Source organism: Rhinolophus sinicus, linkage group LG11 (genome assembly GCF_036562045.2).
Source record: "Rhinolophus sinicus isolate RSC01 linkage group LG11, ASM3656204v1, whole genome shotgun sequence".
In the NCBI taxonomy this organism is placed as follows: Eukaryota; Metazoa; Chordata; class Mammalia; order Chiroptera; family Rhinolophidae; genus Rhinolophus; species Rhinolophus sinicus.
The window spans coordinates 54,377,018-54,399,806 of NC_133760.1; the positions used below are offsets into that span (position 1 = coordinate 54,377,018).

The 22,789-nt window shown below is 45.5% G+C and overlaps 1 protein-coding gene and 2 non-coding genes across 16 annotated transcripts in view; all 3 read left to right on the forward strand.

The window, feature by feature from the left end:
- The first annotated feature begins 7,450 nt into the window (after nt 1-7,450).
- The window catches only part of ZNF398 (zinc finger protein 398), a 48,766-nt gene continuing 33,427 nt past the window's right edge, over nt 7,451-22,789 (forward strand). The window contains exons 1-5 of one of the 14 annotated variants that reach the window (XM_074315199.1): nt 7,451-8,112; nt 10,282-10,383; nt 16,166-16,622; nt 17,582-17,700; nt 18,331-18,478. In XM_074315199.1, coding sequence (XP_074171300.1) covers nt 18,392-18,478 — 87 coding nt within the window. In that variant the 5' untranslated portion in view covers nt 7,451-8,112; nt 10,282-10,383; nt 16,166-16,622; nt 17,582-17,700; nt 18,331-18,391. Of the gene's footprint in view, nt 8,113-10,281; nt 10,384-16,165; nt 16,623-17,581; nt 17,701-18,122; nt 18,241-18,330; nt 18,479-22,789 lie in introns of those variants that run through there. The other 13 variants (XM_074315196.1, XM_074315195.1, XM_074315192.1 and 10 more) reach the window with 13 other exon arrangements.
- TRNAC-GCA (transfer RNA cysteine (anticodon GCA)) lies at nt 11,365-11,436 on the forward strand. The gene has a single exon. It is a non-coding gene; the product is annotated as a tRNA-Cys (tRNA).
- On the forward strand, nt 19,119-19,190 carry TRNAC-GCA (transfer RNA cysteine (anticodon GCA)). Its single transcript has one exon. It is a non-coding gene; the product is annotated as a tRNA-Cys (tRNA).

Genomic DNA, 22,789 nt, shown 5'->3' on the forward strand with positions numbered 1-22,789 from the left:
TTTGTTTCCCCAGGTATTCAATTCCAATCTCCATTCAGTGAGGCCTAGAGAAAATGTGGGCATATTACGTTGCCCACAGAGTGACTGACTCTCGCTCTGCTCCTGGGCTTGGCAGTGGCCCAGAGAGTATTCAGGCAATTTGAAGGGACAATTCATGGAGGCTAGCAGAGTGCCCAGCTCAGCCAGAACTGGGGAGTCTGGACTTGTGCTGAAGGCAGAGACAGGCCTGAGAGATAAGAACTGCTGAAGGCAGGCGGAATAAGTCATGTGTCTAGGGGTAGGGAGGAGGGGTGTGGGGAGGTTTGGAAAAAGGAATTAGACGGTGAAGGTGCCACATTATTGACTGAAGGGACCACAGAGATCACCAACCCCCTCTTCTCCCTATAAAGATGCATAAACTGAGGCACAGAGAGGGGAAGTGATTTGAAAGGCTAGGACTTCTCCGTTTACACTGAACATTTCTGAAAGGATGGTAGGACCGCAGGGCAGGCAGCCAGAGGAGAGGGCAGACGGCTGAGCAGGTGTGAAGGGCTGGAGAGGCGGCCTGATCTCCAGAAGCAGCTGGAGAGTCGAGTCACAGCCAGGAGCAGGGAATTCCGCTGGTGTGCAGTAAACACTGAGTGCCAAGCACGTGATGTGCTTCGCGGTCTGCGGGAGGAGCCTGGGGAAGTCAGGACAGCTTTTCCGTGGACATGAAATCCAAGGCTGGGAGGAGTCCATAGATGAGAAAACTGAGGAAGGCCTTTGGTGGGGGTGTTCTTAAAAGTGGAAGTGTGGAAAGTGGGGAGCAGTGATTGATTCTGGAGAGGCTCGTGGAGGGAAAACACCGTCAAAGGTTGGCTTGGCGTAGACTGGAGATGTAGATGGAGACTTGGATCTAAGACTTCAAGACTGGAGTTTGAATTTGATCTTGTATGAGAAACCATCGACGATGCCTGAGCAGGAGAGAGAACTAATGCGAATAGGTAGCAGGAGACTGAAGCTGACAGAGAAGGAAACCTTCCGTAGTCACACATGGGAGAACCAGCCGTGTCCAACGGACAGGTCACAGGTGATGGAACTGGTGGCTGGAGGTTGAAGGGCTGACCGAAGAAATGGCTCTTTTGAACTCCAGGGTATTTGAAGCCTCCAAGAGCTGTGAGCAGAGATATTTTGGAGATATTTGGTGGAGGGCCATTGCTGCACCCATCTTGGCTAGTCCGGGGATTTGAGGACCAAAGCATGCTGGAGATACGCCGACTTGAGCGGGAGACCACAGTGGTGTGGGGTGAAATCCAAGGGAGAAACTCAGAGAGGAGCTTCATTTGTTATAGTTCCCAGGATATCCCCAGGGCACTAGCGGGAACCATGCTGTGAGCTTTCTTTTCCTAGGCATCTGGTTTCTAAAGGATTCCATATAGTCAAAGACTGCTACTTCTTCTGCGGAGCTGGGCTGTCACCCCTACTTCCCCTTCCTTGGCTCTAACCCCCTCTTCACGCCTCTTCCTTCAAGGGGCCCAGCACCCTGTAATCCCATCATCCCATCCCTCGTTCCAACTCCTAGACACCAGCGTGATTCTCTTTCCATCTGCCATAAACTCCATAGCGGTCCAAAGCCAACATTTACAGAGGATGGTAGACAGACTCTGGAGTCGACAGAGGTGGATTTAGCCTTGCTGGTTGTGTGGCCTTGCATGAGCTAATTCACAGAACAAAAACGTCCTCATCTGTTCAATGGGGATAATGAAGTTCCCATCGTTCTGAGGTTTAAATACCATAAAGAATAAATACATACCAAAGATGCTGGTTCCTACTAAAGTCACGATAAAAGTTTGCTAATTTCATTATTAGCTTCTAGCTAATGATGGCTTAACTTAGTCAAAACTGAAGTTCAGGTAGGTCATGGGCTGGTGGTATTTTTTGAAAAAACAAATCTCTGACAAGGAAATTTCCCCAGCAGGCAGAAATGGAAAATTATTTTGGTGTGAGGAAGTGCAAATCAAACCACGCACTGGTCATGATGTCAAATAGATGGGTTTAAACTCACCTCTCAGCCACACGCCAGAGGTTGCAGTGGGTAGTACCCCTCCTTACTGGGTGCTTTCCTAGGGTGCCTTTAATTAGAAAGCCAGAATTTCAAATTCCTAACTTGAAAGTTTCCATTGGCCCCCTGGAGTTGTGTACCAGAAAGAAAGAATAATTGCCATTTATTGAACGTGTCTTATTTTTGAAGATTGGGCATACATCACCTCATAACTGCTGGATGTATCATCTTACTCATTTTTTAGGTGAAGAGCTTGAGGTTCAGAGAGGTTGAGTAGGTCCAAAGTCACACAGCAACCAAATGGTAGAGCCATGATTTGAACTCAAGTCTTTTCGACTTCAAAACCCATGTGCTCGGCCACAGAGTTCTTTTCTTGGGAACTGAATGGTTATTGAAAAAGGGAAAGCCAGTGCCTGTTTCAAATGATTCCATTTTATCCTCAGATTTTAAAATTTCAGACAAAATTAGAGGAAACAGAATATATCAAGCAGAACATGCTCTGTGCCATGTATTTGCCAAAATTATTAATGTCCTAAGAGAATAAAAGAATTTTAGAGGCAAAAAAAAAGGCCTTAATGTTGAGCCTCTCCTTTTACAGCTGAAGAAATTAAGACAGAAAGAAGTGGGCTGTCTGTGCTCACTCAGGTGGGGGGCAGCGAATGGAGCAGGGCTGGGGTCTGGCACCTTAGGGGGTGCTTATCGTCACACAGACCCCCCCACCCCCATTATTAAGCCCAACGTTTGTACAACACACTGTGCTGGGCTCCATGGAGAAACAAAAGGCTTAGGAAACCATCCACCGCCTTGACAGCACTTAGAATCGGGTGGAGACTCTGTGGCCTGATTCTCTAGAGTCAGCCTTTGAGGTTCTGGAAAGCTGAGAGCATCACAGAGAACAGTAGGTGGCTATCTTTGCAGAAAGAGGCATACCTCCATCTTTCCTCTCTCCCTCCTGTTAGTCAGGGTAGCTTTCTCTAGCCAGGTGTCTGTGGGGACCTTTCCTGAGGCTCCTCAGATTAAGGGATCAGGGATGAGGTCTCTAGGCCCTACTGTTGCCAGGGCAACGGTGAGTCAGGCCAAGTCCTCTCCAGCTTTCTGGAAAGCATTTAGGTTGCTCAAGTCTCTTGCTGCTTCCCGGGCATAGTGGGGACTTCTAGATTTCAACTTTTTAAAAAATCAATTCTGCATTTACCACTTCCAGTCGGGTTCCTTGAAATGAGTATTTTTTTGTTAAAACAGAATCTAACCCTTTTATTTCTATTTTCTACAAAAGGTAACTCCAGGCTAAACAAATGTTTAAAAAAAAAATGAAATGAAGGAAGAGGAAAGAGGGAAGGAAGGAAGGGAGGAAAAAAGAAAAGAAAAATTAAACTGACTACTACTGATAGTGAATGGCCTTACATGAAAACTTCTGTTAAGCAGTCAGACTTAGCCTTGAGTTTATTAGGAGATAATAATAGTCATCACCACGATTCATTGGGTCTTACCATGTTGCAGGCACTGTGCTAAGTAAATGCTTTCATATTTTATCTTGTGACTCCCTGTGAAATTGTATTCGTATCCCCTACAGATGAAGTTCAGAGAGGTTATGCAATTAGCCCAAGGTCACATGGCCAGCATTTAAACTTAAGTATTTGCTGTTAACTGCTGTTATATACTGCCTCCCAATTTCTTCAGCGTGGATACTTAATAAAAAAAAAAAAAAAAAAGGCAAAACAGTACTATTTCTCTCTGATTCACAGCTCTGCCTGTCCCGTGGACATTCCGTTTCAATTCTGGACCTGGCGGAAAGCAGACAGCTCACTGGCTGGCCGGCCCAGCCCAGCCCCGCCCAGCGTCACCGGGACCGTGGCCCAGCTCACCTAACCAGGGTAGAATGGATTTGGCTGGGCGTCTTGGTGGTGGGCGCTAAGCTAGCCCCTGTGTTATACTGAGACCCTCTCTTCCATAGGGACTTTGGGAAGAGGCTGTCTGTTAAGGCCAGGGGCTCCTTTTCTGTGTTTGTCTCTGATGTTGGGACCTAAGAAGCCATTTGTTTAACCGTCAGAAAAGGATTTGGGTGAAGGAGATTATTACAAGGAAAATGTACCCACTCCCTAGGAAAATAGCACGCTCTCCTGACTCGAATCTTTCAGGCTCACACTACCTCTTAGGGTTCTCACCATTCCTTCTACCACCACCAGCTGAATGAAACTCACTGCTTCGCTTTATAAAATAATATCCAAATTCTCTAAATTACTCAGAGTATAAGACAGGAGCATTACTACTGTCTACTAACTAGGGTAACAGAAAGTTGAATATTAATGATAAAACGACCAATGAAAATTTCTACCCTCTCTAGTAATTTTATTTAAATAATGACTATCAGGATAATTGTTTCCTTTTAGAATCAGTACAGTCTAATAAGTATACAACCTTTTAAGGGGCTGTATTCAATCAGTTCTTCATGTTTAGAATGCACAAATACTAAAGTTATGCTCTCCAAGGATGGAAACTGATGGGATTTAAAGCTAAATCCAATTAAGAATATTAAACAGGTTATGAAATGTGACATTTGCCATTCTACTACCGAAGGTATGATCCAAGGACCACGTGGTTCCATGATCAAACTTTCTGCAGGTAAATTACGCAATTTTTTGGCCTGTATGATCTTACTTGCAGGGATCGGCATCACTGAAAGTCACATTAATTTTGTCCAAAAGTAAAGGATGTAAGTTAGTTGGCATAGTTACCTCCTGAGCAATTTAATAACAAATGTCTCAGTAAAATTATTATTATTCCTTTCCTACTTTAACCCACGGGTTTCCCTTGCTTATCTCGAAGTAATCGATGCTTTACCAAGCCAAAGGTTCATGATATATTTTGAAATAAGTTTAGAAAAAATTAAGCCTCAAATGTTTCAGAGCACTGCTAAAAAAGCAAATGATTATCCAGACCGAATCACAGCAATCTCCAGTGTATTTAATTCAAACAGTAGACATATTGAGAAGAAATAGACACATTTTTTTCTTGCCCAAATCTGTGCCAGCTCTTCAGAGTCTTGGAACAAGCATACACTGCATACAAACATGCTTGGGTGTTCATTTTACCAAAATGATTAACACATTAGTAGGTAATAATCGCATAACAGAATTTCAGAATTTAGTTTAAAACTCTTTTCCCCCAAATGAAAATGCCATTGTTGTTGGGTTTTTTTTCTCCCTGATTGTAAAGGAATTTCTGAGTTCCGAATAAAAACTTATTTTAGAATTGAATGAGCCCCTTATTTCTCCAAGAGAAGATATCAAATCTTCTTCATAAATGTAACAGAAGAAATTGTATATCCCGTTCAGTTGGACTTTTAACCATCTCCACACCTGTGAAGTTAAATGGATTGCTTGGAAGCGTTCATCCCCTCTCTGTAGAAACCAAATCTAGAATATTATATTTTAGAATCTCTTTCAGATTCGGGACACGAAATCTTCATCAAGTTTATAATGATCAGCCAAATTTTCTGCACTTCACGTGTCAGGGTTTTTAAGCTTTTTTTTAGCCTCATAATCCCTTGTTGAAATAAAAACATTTTCAGAAGCTAAAAAAGTACAATAGTTGGAGACAGAGGGGCTGGGGTTCGAGTGGTAGGTAGCTGAATGGGCTTGGTCCTCTCCAGGACCTGGGGCTGACCTGAGGACTCGCCACAGAGGAAGCCACTTCAAACCCCACCTGCCCTGGGCAAGTCCCCACCCTTCTCCCTTGCTTCCACTTTTCCCAGCCTCAGTTCTCGCTCTGTATGTTTAATTTATCCAGTGACACATGCCATGCTTACTTATTTTAATAGGGTACAGGGTTTCTTAAGTTTATGTATTCCTTTTAGGGTATACATGCATGTCTAGTCTCTGTAACCTCTACATCACTGGGCAGATGGCCTTTCAGACAAGGGTGAATCCCTAAACCTCACCAGTGAATCTAGCGAGTTGACACCCACCAAGAATCCTTGGAAGACAGGGGAAATAGTAGCACAGATGTCCAGAAAAGCCCTGTCAGAAACTCCTGGGATCCCCGAAGTTGTTTTTACAGCGAACGCCTACACTGTGAAGGCAGGGGAAGATCAGACACCAGTTACAGCTCATTGCCAGGCAGGACCCTGGGCTACACAACCTGGCTGCCAGTAGCTTTGAGGGTGTCCCTTCCTGCTTTCTGGGCTGGGTGGCGTCTAGAGTGGGTACTTGGTGGCACATATGCTTGATATTCCCACCGGCGGGCTACTGTTTGTTTCCATGCTTGCTCCTGGCCCTGGCCCACATGAAGTACTCAACGAATGTTAAATGAATGGGCAAATAAACCACAGATGACGGTGCAGGATGAAACATAGGTAAAACCCCAAATCTCTGTCCCGCTGGAATACAGGTGACTTTTTCCACTAAAGCTAATCCAAAAACTTAGATATAATAAACATGTGTTTTATTTCCTCTGATATTTCAGCCCAAATATTAGGTAGAGCCTCCAGCTCACTACCAAATCCTCTTACCACAGTCGCAGAGTGCCTGCGGTGATGACAGAAATCCTCTGGGCTGCCCTGCCTTTGAAGGAAGGTCACCCAGCCCCCTGGTAAGGGGTCCATGGGCTGGTGGGCAGGCAGCCAAGCTAGAATGCAGGGAGCTAGCGCCGTAGGTGGCATCCAGGCAGCCCTCCCACCCTTCCTCTGCTGGCTGTGAGCTGTCACATTGGCACTCCTGTTTGTACAGGCTTTCTCTCGTTTTAAGTCGCTCTGCTCTGCCTTCCTGCTCTGCACAGCAGCGGCATATGCAAACACACATAACACAACATAGAGGCGTCGAGACCCCCGGGAAGTGGCTGCTTCCAATCCCAGGCCCCCAACGCCTTGAGGAATGGCCCTGGAGTCCCGCAGTGCTAGGTCCTGCCTCCCGCAGGGGACGGCAGGGTACCCGTCCTCGGCCTCCCTCGCTGGCCTCCCGGCTCCATCTCTTCCTGCCTGAGACTCCATCAACCCCCTCAAAGTCTGGGCCCGAGTGAAATGGGGACATACAGTATCTGTCTCACCGGGGCGCTGTAAGCGATGCTGCGGGATGATGGAGCCGGGATTAACAGACACCACTCTAGATTATTTAATTTTAAAAAATTATAGGTTTATAGATTTATATTTTAAATAAATGTATCTGTATTTTGTAAATTTAATTTTGAATGACTTGAGTTTTTTTTTTAATTCTTCGGCCCGAGCCTCCACCTGCCAACCCACGGAACCCACCGAGCACGCCCCGGCCCAGCCGCCCGCCGCGGGGATTGCTTCAGGCGCCCTCGCCACGTGGGGCCGCCGGGCCATGCTGCCCCCTGCCGGCGGCCCCGGGACACGCGGAGGCTGGCGCCGCACCTGGCCGCCCGCGGCCGCTCTAGGAACGCGGGCCTCTCGGTGGTTGCGCGGGGCCGTCGTCGCGCGCCCAGGAAAGGGCCGTCCCCGAAAGCCCGCAGTGGGCCGAGCGGTGGCCCGGCCTCCGGGGCAGTCCCGGAGCCGTGCAGCTGCACCCCGAGACCCCCCCTTTCTTCCGTGTGTCCTTGTTTCCTCGCACGCCTGGCCCGCCCGGCCCCGTTGCGCGAGCTGCGGTGGCCCGTGCTTTGTGCAGCTCCGAGGCTGGGAAGCAGGCGGTGCAAACACATGCAAACACAAAGGGCAGGCCTCGGGGTGCGACCGAGCTGAGACGTGCCCCACCCCGAAGGCAAAAGCCACTGCGGAGGAGAAGGGTACAAAGGAAAGCCTGGGGGCGCGGGGACCGAGAAGGAAGGGGTGGCCCCGGAATTGACCCGAGCGGCGGCGTTTCGTTCTACCCGCTCTTCTGAAGCTCGAGTCAGTTAAGCTAGTGGCAGATGTATTTGCACCACGTGGAGGTGGGTGGACCTTGAGAAGCGCTCTGAGGATGGGGTGGACCTTTTTTGGTTCCTAAAACGTTTTCAAATATTTGTCTAGTTATTTCCAAGAAGTGGAATTGTCCTGTCAAAGAGTAGGGACTTTTTTTTTAAAAAAAGCTTTTGATGCATGTTGCCAAACCAGCCTGCAGAAGGTCCACCAGTTTACACTTGTTCTCTGCCGGAAGTAGGTGGGTACCTGCAGGCAGAGGTGAGAACTGGGGAGGCCATCTCTTGAGGGGGACAGGCTGCGAATCACTTTGTGGTTCCTTGTGAGTGATGACCACCAGGCGGGCAGTGGCATTAGAACTGTGGCCTCGGCCATATTGTGGGGCCTGACACTGAATGTATTTGAATGCTTTGGGACTGCTTGGGAACCTTGGGCAGCCAGAGAAACCTTTTGAAAATGTACATTTAATCATGGTCCTCTCTTGCTTAACGCCCTAAGGCTTAAGCCCTATCTTGGGCTGTGTATTAGTTTATTAGTTAGTTTCCTAGGGCTGCCGTCACCAAGTACCACACACCGGGTGGCCTTATACAACAGAAATGTATTGGCTAGAAGTCCAAAATCAGGGTGCCATTAGCGTTGGTTCTCACTGGAGACTCTCAGGGAGAATCTGTATCCCACCTCTCACCCAGCTGCTCGTGGTTGGCCAGCATTTGGCATCCCTTGGCTTCTCGATGCATCGCTCCAGTGTCTGCCTCCGTTGTCAGTTGTCACATGGCCTTCTCCTTGTGTGTCTGTCGCTGTGTCTCTTATATAAGGACAATAATCACACAGTATTACTCTAGTAAGACCTCATCCTAATTTAGCTCCTTAAGTCTGCAATGAGCCTATTTCCCAGTAAGTTCGCATTCTGAGGTTCCTGGAAGGACATGAATTTCGGGAAGACATTATTCAGCCCACAAGAGGCTGTCTCCCCGACTCCAGCACCCTGGCCTTATCTCTGCTCTTCTGGTTCAGGTTCCGCCCATGCTCCCTGGGCCTCCAGGGCCTCTCATCTCCTAATTAACTTCCCTTCCACCTGCAACATGTTGTGGCAATGTTACTGCCTCTCCTGAACCCCACTATGGTCATTCCGCCCTGTTCTGTGGGCTCAGTACTCATCACAATAGCAATTGAAAAAGTACCTGAGTGACAGTGTGTCACACTCGTGTGTGGCGCATCGCTAGAAAGTCACCTCCACCAGGGCAGGAACCAGGCAGACTGGATAAACAATAACAAACGTCGATGCATGGCCAAAGGGGCTCACAGACTGAGTCGGGAAGCCTGTCACAGTAGAACAGGCCTGAGGTGACAGGTCCTGGGGTCAAGTCCACTGCAGAGAGCCCATCAGGAAGGTTTGGGAGGTGGTGGCCTGTGTGTAAGGTCAATCCAGGCTCCACCCGTCCCTAGGGGGGCACATGAAATAAAACCCACCTCACTGACCACTATTCAGATCTGTCCTGCTCTCTGTCCCTTTGCTGCCGCCATACTGGCACTATTTATGCTCCATGATGCTGCTAACCTAGCTCACGCCTTTGGGACTTTGCAGTCATTCTGCCCACAGCCTGGAACCACCCTGTGTCTCCCCCGCCATCTGCCATTACATCACCCTGCTTTAGCTTCCTCTAGTGTTTTCAGTATCTGTGATGTTCTTGTTCATGTTTTTATTTGCTTGTCTGTCGCCTGACACCTCTCGGAATAGAAGCTCCCTGAGGGCAGGACCTTGTTTGTTGGCCTTGTTCCCTGCTGAGTCCTCAGTGCCTAGAATAGAATTTGGGATGCAGTGATGTTTACTGTTTGTTGAATGACTGAATGAAAGTGACTGAACCCCTCTGCATCTCTGTTTCTTCATCTATAAAATGGGGATCATCTTAGCTACTTCATGGGAGAGCTTTTCACAGACTTCAAGGAGTTCTTGGGAGGATTATATGGGAAGAGGTACCCTCAGTGCCTCCAACATAGTAAGCACTCAACATACCTGAGCCATTATCAGTGTCTTAGATTGATGCACATCCTAACGTGGAGGCGGATGAGATGGCAGATGAAGCTATGAGGCTGTGTCCTCACCTGCAAAATGGAAATAATTATTCCTATAAAAGCTTGAATGAATTTTTATGTAAATTATAATGCATATTTCTCAAATTAGCATTCCGTCGATTCTTTTTGTCTTAAAGCAATTATTTACTATGTCAATAGGAAATGGTATCGCTTGCAATTACTAGAATGGAATATGCATAACTTTGTAGTATTTATTGGTTTGTCTGATTTTTTTAAAGTAATATATTTTATGCAGAAATTGTGGAGACTGGAAAAGTACAAAGAAGAAAGTTTAAGAAGTCACCCATGAACCCCAATCTCCCTATTTATTTTTCAGTCCTTGCCTTTACGCTGTGGAGCAAATAATGCCAATTTAAGTGTATCTGCGAGAGGAACTGTGATGCCATCAGGCCGATGGCAGTGGCAGCCCAACAGGTAGGTAGCTTGTGATTATCTTTTATTAAATCTATGTATACAGAGGGTGCCAAAAATGTATACACATTTTAAGAAAGGAAAACTGTATTAAAATTGTAATAATATATACTAATAACAAAAGATGAATACAAGTCACGTTTGACTTCTGCAATGACAAGAGGTGCTCAAAGTGGTTACCATCAGCGTCCAGACACTTCTGATTACAGTGAACTACTGCTTGAGCAACGCTGACCAAAGTGTCCACTTGTATACGTTTTTTGGCACCCCTAGTATAATATGATGTACCCCCAGGTCTGGATTTCAAGTGTTCTGTCCTGGTGCTGTTTTCAGTCTTGTGTTTTAATAGATGTTGTAATACTTACTAAGACCAAAGTTATTTTCACAGCTTTCTTAGCTTTTGTCATCTATTTTGTTTTTGGAAACAAATGGTCCACCTTTTATTTACTAGACCTGTCTTCCGTTTACCTCTCAGGTAAGGAGTTAGTTTGAAAAAGACAACACTTGAATCAGATAAAGGACTAAAAAGTCTGGGTGGTTAGGAGAGGAGAGACGTTATGGAGGAGGCCATGAGTGACACAGCAGGAAGAAGAAAGACAGATGGCAAATAAAAGGAGAAAGAAGGCAGAACGAGAGAAGGATGGATAAAATAAAGTGAGATGGAGGGTGACTGACAGAGTAAACAAGGTGGGTCGGGCTCTCAGACCCAGAGCTTGGCCTGGTGAAAGGGCTCAAGAGGTCTGGGTTTTCTCGTCTAGGTCACGAGAGGGTCCCTGGACCCCTGTTGTCTCTGGCTGTGGGCAAAAGATTGTGACCAAATCATCAAGTCACCAAACTTGAGGAAGAAAGTGGGTTGGGGTTCAGAGTGGAAAGGCCAACTTGGAGTGACAGTGGGACATGAAACCAAAGACGCAGAAACTGGATCATTTATAGGGTGTGGGTGTGGTTGTATGAATATAAAGGTATGACTGAGAAATAGTTCATGTGTGGGGGTGTAGCTCAGGGGTAGAGCATTTGACTGCAGATCAACAGGTCCCCGGTTCAAATCCGGGCGCCCCCTATGTGCCACTTTTTTGGGGTTTCCTGGCTCTTCCCTGATGTCTGTAGGTCCAGCGTCTCCTCTAGACTGAAAGTAGGACCCACCCTGTCCCCCTGTACCTCGGTCGCTCTCACCTCCTGACTGTATCCCCTCTGGAGAGAGAGGTCTTCACATTCTTATTTCATCCTCACAAGAAGCACCGTAGTCCCCGCTTGACAAAAGAGGAAACCAAGGCAGTGATAAGATAAATAAGTCCTGGGAGCTAATGAGCAGCCTGTTGAGTGTAGTTGATACTCTGTTGTATATTTGAAAGTTGCTAAGAGTAGGTCCTCAAAGTTCTCCTCACAAGGAAGAAAACTGTAACTGTGTGGTGATGGGTGTGTGAACTAGACTTGAGGGGTTTCTTTGTACTTCATTTTTATTCAACATTTTTTCCAGTTTTATGTGCTATCAGTGACATACAACATTGTAGAAGTTTAAGGTGTACAACATACGGATTTCATCTATGTATGCACTGCACAACAATCGCCACAATCATAATGGAGTCTTATTTTCTCTCAGTGTGCTATTTTGTATGTTTTCAGTTCTGTGCCATGTGAAAGCATTGCTCATCCAACAGCTAATTAATTCACAAATTTAGAAAACCTCAGTTCAAGTGCTCTGTCTTCCAGAAGCCTCTGCTGGGTCCTCTCAAGTCACTGGGTTAGGTCCACTCTCCGTTTTTCTGGGCAACCCCATTATTAAAAGGGGGAGAGTTTACAGAGAGGTAGGGCAAGAGGGGTTGCTGATTGTCGCAGGGCAGGGAGAAGGGTTGGCCTTGAGGCCGCAAGGCCCTGAACACCCGTCCTCAAAGGGCAGTGGTGCAGGATGACGTGGTGGTCATTTAACTTTTTTTTTTTTAAGGGGAACAGGACTTTTTATTATTGGGAACAGTGTGTACTTCCAGGACTTTTTTCCAAGTCAAGTTGCCGTCCCTTCAATCTTAGTTGTGGAGGGTGCAGCTCAGCGCTAGGTCCAGTTGCCATTGTTAGTTGCAGGGGGCGCAGCCCACCATCCTCTGTGGGACTCGAGGAATTGAACTGGCAGCCTTGTGGTTGAGAGCCCACTGGCCCATGTGGGAATCGAACTGGCGGCCTTCGGAGTTAGGAGCACGGAGCTCCAACCGCCTAAGCCACCCGGCCGGCCCGGTCATTTAACTCTTGATTCCATCAGCCACTGTTTATGATTTGGGGCAAGTCACTTCAATTCCTGTGTCATTGTCATCCATGATAAGGAAGGTGATGGTGGTGGAAGTAGACCTAGAGATAGTACTACCACAGATAATTTTTAAAATCATATATCCATGAAGCTCTTAGAACAGTTTATCTAGCACATTGTAAGTGCTCAATAAACATTAGGTCTTATAATTATGAAAGGTGTCTTGGGTGTGGCTCCCCAAATGGGGAGTCCTGAGGGAAGAGGCCTATTTGTCCCACGAAGGGGTAGAGCTCAGGGGTAGAGCATTTAACTGCAGATCAACAGGTCCCTGGTTCAAAGTCGGGGGCCCCCCATAGTTATCCCAAATTTCCCTTCACCCTGCTGGGCTTCCTGGTGATGCCCCGTCCTCTGCTGTGTTACAGCATCAGGGGGACTCTGAGTGTCTGTGTCCCTGCCTTTACCTTGGGATGGCACTTCTCATGGCACTGGGAAGGCTAGTGCTGCATTTTTTATATAAAGTTAAAATAGATGAAAAGAGCACGCAGTACAGCACATACGTTATGTGACCGTCTGTGTTTATAGCATCAGGGAAAGCTGATGCATTAGTTACTCACATGTACAGACTGTCTATGGAAGAATATGTAAGAAACTGTCAACATGGTTTCCTGCAGGGGAGGCTTGTTAGATGAGTGAGAGGGAGAATTTTCACTGCATTTTTCTCCCCATTTTATTCTTTACATATATTTATTTATTCCTACGATTTTGTTTTGTTTTGTTTTAGATTCACAGCAAAATTGAGAGGACGGTACAGAGCTTTCCCATAACTCCCTGCCCCCCACACGTGCACAGCCTCCCCCATTATCAACATTCTCACCAGACGGGTACATTTGTTACAATGGATGAACCTCCAGTGACACATGACAGTCACCCAAAGTCTATAGCTGACTTTAGGGTTCACTCTTAGTGTTGTACATTCTGTGGGTTTGGACAAATGCTTATTGACAGGTGTCCATCATTATAGTATCGTACAGAGTATTTTCACCGCCCTGAAAAATCCTCTGTGCTCTATTTGTCTCCCCCAACCCCCAAACCTCTGGCAACCACTGATCTTTTTACTGTCTCCATAGTTTTGCCTTTTCTAGAATGTCACATAGTTGCCTTTTCCAGAATGTCATACAATATTTCACCTTTTTAGATTGGCTTCTTTCACTTAATAATATGCATTTAAGTTTCTGCCATGTCTTTTCATGGCTTGTTTGCTCATTTTTTTTCTGCTGAATAATACTCCATTGTCCAGATGTATCACAATTTGTTTACCCTTTCACCTACAGAGGGACAGTTACTTCCAACTGCATGCTCTGTATACCTTTTGAACATTGTATCATGTGACTTCTGTGAGTTCAGTATTTATCTTTTAAAAATACAATGGAAAATTTAAAAATAATCAAATGAGGCCTCACCCACCAAGAGCATGGGTCTGTAGGGTCTGTCTTCCCTCCTTCTGCTGTGTTTTGCCAGAATCTCAAGTCTAGGCAGTCTGCGTTGGGCGCTGAGGCCCACTCCTCGCCCAAGTCTGCCAGGGCCATATCAATGCATGCAGTTCCCATGGGTCTTCACTCCCTCAGAGCTGAGCCCAGGACTTTCGCCAAGGCGCTTCCCAGTTCTGCAGGAATCCTCCCACAAGACTCTGTGTTCTGTTGGGAGTCAGCCTCCTCCATAACCCGGACCTGTCCTTCCCATCCTGGAGGCTCCAGCCAATACTTCTCCAGTGAGACTCACCTCCTTCCACCTACAGACAAATACAAGTCCATTTCTGAGACTAGCTTCATACCTGCTTACAGGCAGACCGCCCAGGCTGGCAGTTTCACTTTGCTTGTGCCAACACACACTCCCACCGTACAGAAAACAAGGCAACTCTCAAAGACCACTATAGTCATGTTAAATGGACACAGCAGCCAAACTGAACAGGCTCCCACTAACCAAAGGTGGGACAATTGGAGGATCCAAAAGGAGAATGAGAACAATTGATCAAAACACAGACAACGTACATTTAAAAAATCCATTCATTCATTACGATGCATTTTGTTAAAAGCCCTCACTGGTCAAATCTGAAGGGTACTAAGGCATTAATTTGTTATTCTGAAAATTCATAAATAGAAAGAAAGAATCAAGCATTCGTCCTACACCTTCTGTATTCACTATATTCTAACAGAACTAAATAGTTGATAAAGGAAATTCTTCCTAATAAGAAATTTGAGCTAATAGAGGTAGAGAATTAGAGTAAAACAGTTTGCAACTCTTAATGAAATAACGAATGTAAGCAAGTATGACCAATGTCTGCTCAAACTATGAGATGAGTGTTTGATGGGCAAATTTATAATGAGATTAGCAATGCCCCAACATACTAGTTCATCTTAATTTCACAAAAAGTGGAACAAGCAGACGTGATGAGCATCCTTCCACAAAGGAAGGACACAATACTCCACTGGCCAAAAACTTGCCAAAAATTTGAACCTGAATTTGATCAGGCCTCTGGATCTAACAAGCTTGGCCATGTGGAAAATTGTCAAAGGTGAGTATGATGGTTAATTGTGTGTGTCTAGTTGACTGGGTCATAGGGCACACAACTATTTGGTTCAACATTATTTTTTAGTGTGTTTGTGAGGGTATTTCTAGGTGTGATTAGCATTGAGTCAATGAAATCTAAGCAAAACGGATTGCCCTCCCCAAGGCTGGTGGGTGGTATCCAATTCACTAAGGGACTGAATAGAACAAAAAGGTCAAGGAGGGGAGATTCACCCTCTGCCTGTCTGCCTGAGCTGAGACACTGGTCTTCTCCTGCCTCAGACTAGAGTTTATATCATTGGCTCTGTGGTTCTCATTATGATGTAGTTTTTTTAAAAGCCCTCACTGGTCCAGGCTCTGACTGGAACCACACCACCAGCTTTCCTGAGTCTGTAGTTTGCAGATGGCATACCGAGGGATTTCTCAGCCTCCATAATTACAAGAGCCAATTCATTATAATAAACCAATCTCTCTCTCTCTCTCTCTCTCTCTCTCTCTCTCTCTGTCTCTCTGTCTCTGTCTCTGTCTCTCTGTCTCTCTCTCTCTCTCTATATATATATACATAGTTATATAAATATACCTAATTGGTTATATAAAATCACATATAGTTATATGTATTTATGTATATAATTGGTTATATAAAATTTTATATATACATATATACATATATATATATATATATATATATATATATATATATATATATAAATATAAATATAAATAATTTGTTCTATTTCTCTGGAGAAACCTGACCAATATACTAGATAATGGATAACACTACTTTTGTATATATTTGAGATTTTTCATAATAAAAGTAAACAAGATTCCTTTGTCATAGATTAATATTTTTATAGACAACAGAAGGAAACTATGCTTCCCAATTAAAAAAACACTGTTTTCATTGTCTGGTTCTGATTTGGTTTTGCATCTTACGTTAATAAGCTGAATTGGTGTGTTTAAGGCGCAAACTTCTCCTTATTTGTCTTAGCACCATGGAGACAGGCTGACATTTTCAAATGGAACTTTGCTGACAAGGAAGGAGAAACAAAGAAGCGCACTCATAGCGCCCGTCACCATGGTTTCTGCACATCAGCATGACGAGCATCACTAGCAACGCAGGACCTGTGACAGTGACGAATGATGGACGCCTTGGTGGGCAGCAGCTATGCTGCTGTTAGGCCAGTGGGCTCCTGCCTGAGCGATTGGCTTCAAGGCTCATTTTGCCCAGAGATTTGGGGAGAAAGTGTTTACCTCCAGCTTCTCCAAGGACCCTCCCACATTTTTTGTATTTGGGATGGTGATACCCCTGAATCTTGAAGATAACCACCACCCTGTGGGAAGTGAAACCAGAATCAACAGGCAGTGGGTGGGAATGGCCATCTGAGTGACCGGAGAGACGTGTTTGTGAGCAGGAACACTTAAGCCACTTCTCCAGAGGAATGGCAGTAAGAGGGAGCTACGACCTAATTACTCGTGCCATAACCTACTAGCCTAAGCAATGGGTGATGAGCTGTTACCTCCTGAATATTTCAGAAGGGAAATCAGACAATGAGGAACTGGCTGGTGTTTTATCTGCACTGCCACGCAGGCAGCCACCCGGTTCCCTCTGTGTCTTAGAAAGAATTCTTGCGATAGGGTCACAAGTTGTTCTCTAAGCTTTGGTTTCTGTCTCTGTAAGTGGGGATGATAATTGTACCTATCTCATAGGGTTGATGTACAGACAAAAAGAGGTAATTCATGGAGGTATTCAGTGCTGAGTCGTAGGAAGGTCCCTGCTAGAGCTTCTGGGAATGATAGAGAATAACGGGGTCGCGGAGGGGAACTGGAGAGACCAGCGGGGAGCTGGGCCTTCCTGTAGTCCAGGTGTGGTGGGTTGGAATGGAGATGGTCTTCCTGCCTTCTAGGGCTGCCATCCAGCCCTCCCCCATCCAGCCAGGTGGGTCTTCTGCCTTTAACACCACAGGGAAGGGGTGACCCCGCAAAATGCAAATTGTCAGTGCTCAGCTATCACATTCAGCAGTCTGAGTGCTGGGGGATTCAGGGACTAGAGGTTGGCGCCAGAGCAGAAAACTGTCCCTGCATGAGAGAGCCACATGAGACATGCCAGTACTGCATGGGCATGGCCAGCGGTGCCAGGAAACAGGAGGACATGCGGGGGGCACCAGCGTGAGATCAGAAGGTCCCCACTCTCCCACTGTGATCAAGATTATGTACAGGAACAGATGCCCACCCCCCCAATGCCACAGCACCCTGAAAGCCCCTTCAGAACTCAGCTGCAGCATGGGGGAAAGCGGGGGGCATTCCAAGGTTGAGTCATTCAATTTCTGCCACTCAGCAGGATGGGACACAAAACAGATCAAGTTGTTTTGTGGAAAAAGTAAGTTCCATGTCTTCTACCCCTCAGTTGGTGGACTAAGATTTGCATACACGTAGCTCATCACCGAGCCAAGACACCAGATGGAGGAGGAGGGAGCACATGTTCAGGAGATGGCGTGACAGGACTGAGTGCTCCGGTGGGGTGAGGTGAGGACACTGAGATTCCCAGCTTGGTGCACGTGAGTGTTCTGCCCTCTAGAGAACGGATGGGACTTTGGAACAGGAATAATTACTAAAAATTTCCCTTTGCTCTGGGTGCAGCCTCCCTAAGCAACCTTCTGAGAGCTGATGTGTTTTCCTAGGTAACCTGGAGGGCACGCTGGCTTATTACATTTCCGACTTTGAGAGTCTCATTAGGGAGGTGTCGAGAGCCTGGTCAAATCAGGTTGCATCTACAAATTCAGGGTCTGGGGCTACAGGTCTGGGAGCCAAGGTTCCACACCTTCATGGTTCTGCGAGTTCAGGATTTCTGGGTGCATTTCTGAAGCCGATCGTTAGTATTCAGTGAGGGCCAGAGTGAATGTTGTCATCTGGCAGGACCGTGGGGGCAGGAAGTGAAGGGGTGATCACATGCAAACCACCGAGAATGGCCGCTCAGAGCCAGAGGACGGAGCAATGGCCTTGGAGCCTGGTATTTCCTCTTTTAGGAATCAACCCTAGGGATGTGCTCTGAGACTGGGCAAAGATGTATGTTCATGTTCACCGAAGTGTTGTTTATAATCCTGGAAAAAAATCTTCAACTTGCCAACACTCTTAACTCTTTTTTTTTTTTTTCAGAGAAAGGCAGACTGTCACGTGCAGAGTCTTGGAAGCTTGACGAGCCTACTTTCTCCTACAAATGGACCTCAAGAACTTGCATGGAAGTTCTAGCTGCGGCTCAGCTACCTGCATCCCCTTGACGGAAGAACCGTCCTCCTCTATCGGGGTAGGCCAATCTCACTTCAGAAAAATCTAAATTAAATAGTAGAAAATCTTATCCAATAGTATAGTACAACATCACTAAGAAAGGCTCAAACAAATGCCACGATGGTTCAATATTAGGAAATGTGTTACTGCAAACCAGGGGCTCTTGGAGGTCTAGCAAAAACGTAGGCGTGGTGCTCAATCCCAGGCCCTGTAGATGTGCTGACATCCGAGTTTATCCTCGCCCACTCCCCTTTCTCCAAAAAGGTGGGGCTGCGGCCTTCTTGGCCAGGTGCCTCCCCTGGGGTAAGGCATGTTGCCGAGAGCCTCGAATAGGTCCCAGGCTGTGGCCCCAGGAAAGGAAACCAAAACAGAGAGTGGACGATGGAGAAAATAAATAAATAAAAGAAAGCATCTTAGATATTAAGAGAATGAGTAGAATTCTTCCTGTACCCAGTAATAATTAATAATAATAATAATAATGATGATGATGGGTGAGAAGTACTCTGCTCAGGTGAACATAGGTGCATAGACTGAGGAAAAGGAGCAGCTTCTGACAGGTGTGGAGATGGGTGCCCAGACCACCTATTCAGGCAGCACCTCAGGGTGACACACAATGCTGACAGCAAAGTTTGGGAAATTATTAAGCTGATACAGTGTCTGGGGGTATAGCTCAGGGGTAGAGCATTTGACTGCAGATCAAGAGGTCCCTGGTTCAAATCCAGGTGCCCCCTGTGTCCCTTGGCTTTTACTCCAGTAGAAGTATAGCTCCTTGTTATCCTGCAGGCCCAGCCTCATGGAATCCCAAATTTCCAACAAAGTGGTAGAGACTTAAGTGTCCCTCTTCTGACATTTCTCATGTGTTTCATTTTTACCTCCTCAGTCATACTCCTTTGCTGGAGGGATAGAGGCAGTCTGTCCTGGGCTTTCTCTGTGTTTCCCTGGTGCCTAATTATTACCATCCTGATTTTATTTGTTTATACCAAGCTTGCTTCAAAAAACTAGGATCTGAGGCAGCTTGCAATAAAAGTCCAACCGATCAAGCAAGTATAAAAAGTCAAGGGCTGACTTATATGAGGGAGTCAAAATCATAGAGATGGAAAGAATGATGGGTGCCAGGGGCTGAAGGTGAATGAAGAGTTACTGATTAATGGAGACAGTTTGGGAAAATCAAAAAGTTCTGGAGATGGATGGTGGTGATGGTTGTACAAGATTATGAATATACTAAATACCACTAACTATACACTTAAAATGGTTAAGATTATGAGTTTAATGTTATGTGTACTTTACCACAATTTTTAAAATTGAAGGAAAAAGGCAGGGACTGAACATTTAGGAAAGGAGGTAAATAATTATTCTCAAGAGCCCAGGTTGGGAGAAGCTACTGGTGCTGAATACAAAGCTTATCTCTGAGCTTCCGGGTAATCAAACACAAGTGAGACATAGTTCATCAGCTAAGTAAAATACTTGATCGGCTCTGAAAAACAGCAGGCATTTATGTGACAGGTCTTTATAGGTGCTACGTTAGAGACGATGGTTATTGTCAGGGCAGCCACGTACAGTCGCACAGGTTGCACATTACACAGCTCCACCAATTACATAGTACCTAGGTTGTACAACATAATGGCCCTAGATATGGGCCATGTTTTATCCCTTTTACAAAAAACAGAGTACCATAGACTGGGTGGCTTATGCAATAGAAATGTGTTTCTCACAGTCTGGAAGTTGGAAAGTCTAAGATCAAGGTGCCAGCACATTCTGCGTCTGGTGAGGACCCGCTCCCTGCTTCATAGACAGCTGTCCTCTAGCTGCATCCTTGTGTGGCAGAAGGGATAAGAGCTCTTTGGGCTTGTTTTATAAGGGTACTTAATCCCATTCATGAGGGTTTCAACCTCATGACCTAATCACCTCGCAAAGGCCCGACCTCCAAATACCATCGCATTAGGGGTTAGGTTTCAACATATTAATTTGGGAGTGACACAAACATTCAGTCTATAATATATATATAATGTGACCTAGGGAAGGGCTATGTAAACACAACCCCCAAATCACAACTACAAAAGACAAATTTGATTACATCAAAACTTAAATTTTCGTATGCCAAAAAATTCCTTAAACAAGAGACTCTGAGTTATGAAACACATATGATGGAGAATGGATTTCTACCAGAATATAAGGAAGAGGAAAAAATTATGCAGATCTGATGCACAACAATGTGAATATACTTAGCAATACTAAACTGTCCATTGAAAACTGACTAAGGTGATACATTTTATGAGATTTTTACCACAATTTAAAATTTTTAAATTATTTAAAAAATAAGAGTTCCTATAGAGCAACCAGAAAAAAAACGTTTAACTGAAAAATGGAAGACAAAAGAAGCAATTCACAGAAGAGGCTATTAATAAGATAAACATATCAAAAGAAGCTAAACTTTGTTAGAAAACAGGGAAATGAAAATTAAGTGAAACAATAGAGGTACCATTTTCACTCCCCTCTCTAACTTTGGGCATGTGGAGGTTTAGCTAGATTGAGAGTTGCTGAGGGGAAATGGTATCTTCTTTTGCTCCCAATGGGAATGTAGTTGGTACATTCACTACGGAGAAAATTTTGACACTAAAAATAGTAAAGTAAATTCAAAAATTCCATAAAACTATCACCATCAAATGAAAAGTATGCGTACAACCCAGGAATTTCATTTCCGAGTATATCCATCCACTTGAGAAACTAGCACAAGTGCATCGGGAGATTGTACAGAGAAGTTCATCGCAGCACCATTGTTAGTTTGCAAAGCACGGGAAGCATTCCTAGTATGTCCATTAATAGTGGAATAGATAAATAAGACTTTCTGGACTCCTAGGATGTAATAAAATAAAGCAGTTAAAGGAAGGTTCAACTGAGAGTCCAAGGTAAAACAGGCAGGCGTGGGACCAAGTGCCCTGTGGAAATCTCAAAGTCACGTCTGATAACCAGATTTCTCACCCACCACGAGGGTATAAGAGGGTCCGGTTGTTGGAGATCAGAATATTGGTGAAGATTCCTTTTCTGGGAGACCGTGTTCTCAGTACCACTCTTCTGAAGAGGAAGAGTTGGGGTGTTCTCCCCTCACCTCAAGCCTAGGCTAGGAAGGGGCTTCAAGGAGTCCGCTATAGGGCTTGGTCACGTGCCCTGGAGTTGGGGTTTGCAATGACGTGTGTCCAGCTCCAGGATGAGCCTTGGCCGTCAGCTCTGCAGGTGGAGAGGGGCCAGGCCACTCTCTGGAACCGACAGGTATGACCAGAGTGGGTGGGAATGAAAGGCACATGAATGTGCCCTGAGAGCCAATTGGAGCAATGCCAAACTCTGCCCAAGAGGATGGGTCATGGACACCAACGGAGAGCTGTGTGACACAGATCCCGGGACGCCTGGGAATAAATGCTTTGCCAGGTAACGGGAGCAGTCGAATGTTCCCGATGGAGACCTCGGAGGAATCCCCTGGAGATGCCCCAGGAGTAATTTCAAACACTTGCCAGTCCAGAGAAAGGAAATCTCTTACTGCAGCACTCATCTAGCACGAGCTTTCGTCCTCTCCTTCTCCCCACCCTAAGTGCTAGGAATGAATGCATGGGGGGGAAAGAGGTAGGGAGGACCACGTCCCAACTCTCCCACGTCCAGGAGGAGAGAGGCTGGAATCAATTTCAGAGTATTGACTACTACATGGAACTGGACACTCTAATTCCTGAGCCCAGACCGCAACCAGGGGGCTTTCTGTCACCTGAGTGACATTAACGTCACCTGGGCAAGAGAAATAGTTCACTGAGAAATTTAAAGGGACAGTGAAGAGTGGCAAGATGAGGTTGCTTTTCTTATTACCTCTTTACCCAACCAGTCCAGCGTGCCAGATGCAAAAGGAACACAGCTAGCTCTCGAAAAGACGATGTCATGTGCAAAAGAATTTAAGATGCAGACCTACACATTCGGTCATTTGGGTTTTAAAAACTCACCTAGAACAATACCGAATGCTGTTTATGGATACTCAAATATGAATGGAGAAGTATGAAAAGGGGTCTTGTATCTAGATACGTAAAGAACAGTCAAAATTCAACAAAATGTCCAATTAGAAAATGGGAAACAGACCTGAACAGACATTTCACCAAGAGGATACAGAGATGACAAATGAGCATTTGAAAGGATGCCCACGTCATCACCATCATGGAAACGCAAATTAAAACACAAAAGGTGTCACCACACTTATCAGCATGACTGAAATAAAAAAGGTGATAACACCAAAGGCTGGTGAGGATACAAAACCCAATCACTCATATATCGCAGGTAGGAATGTAAAATGGTACAG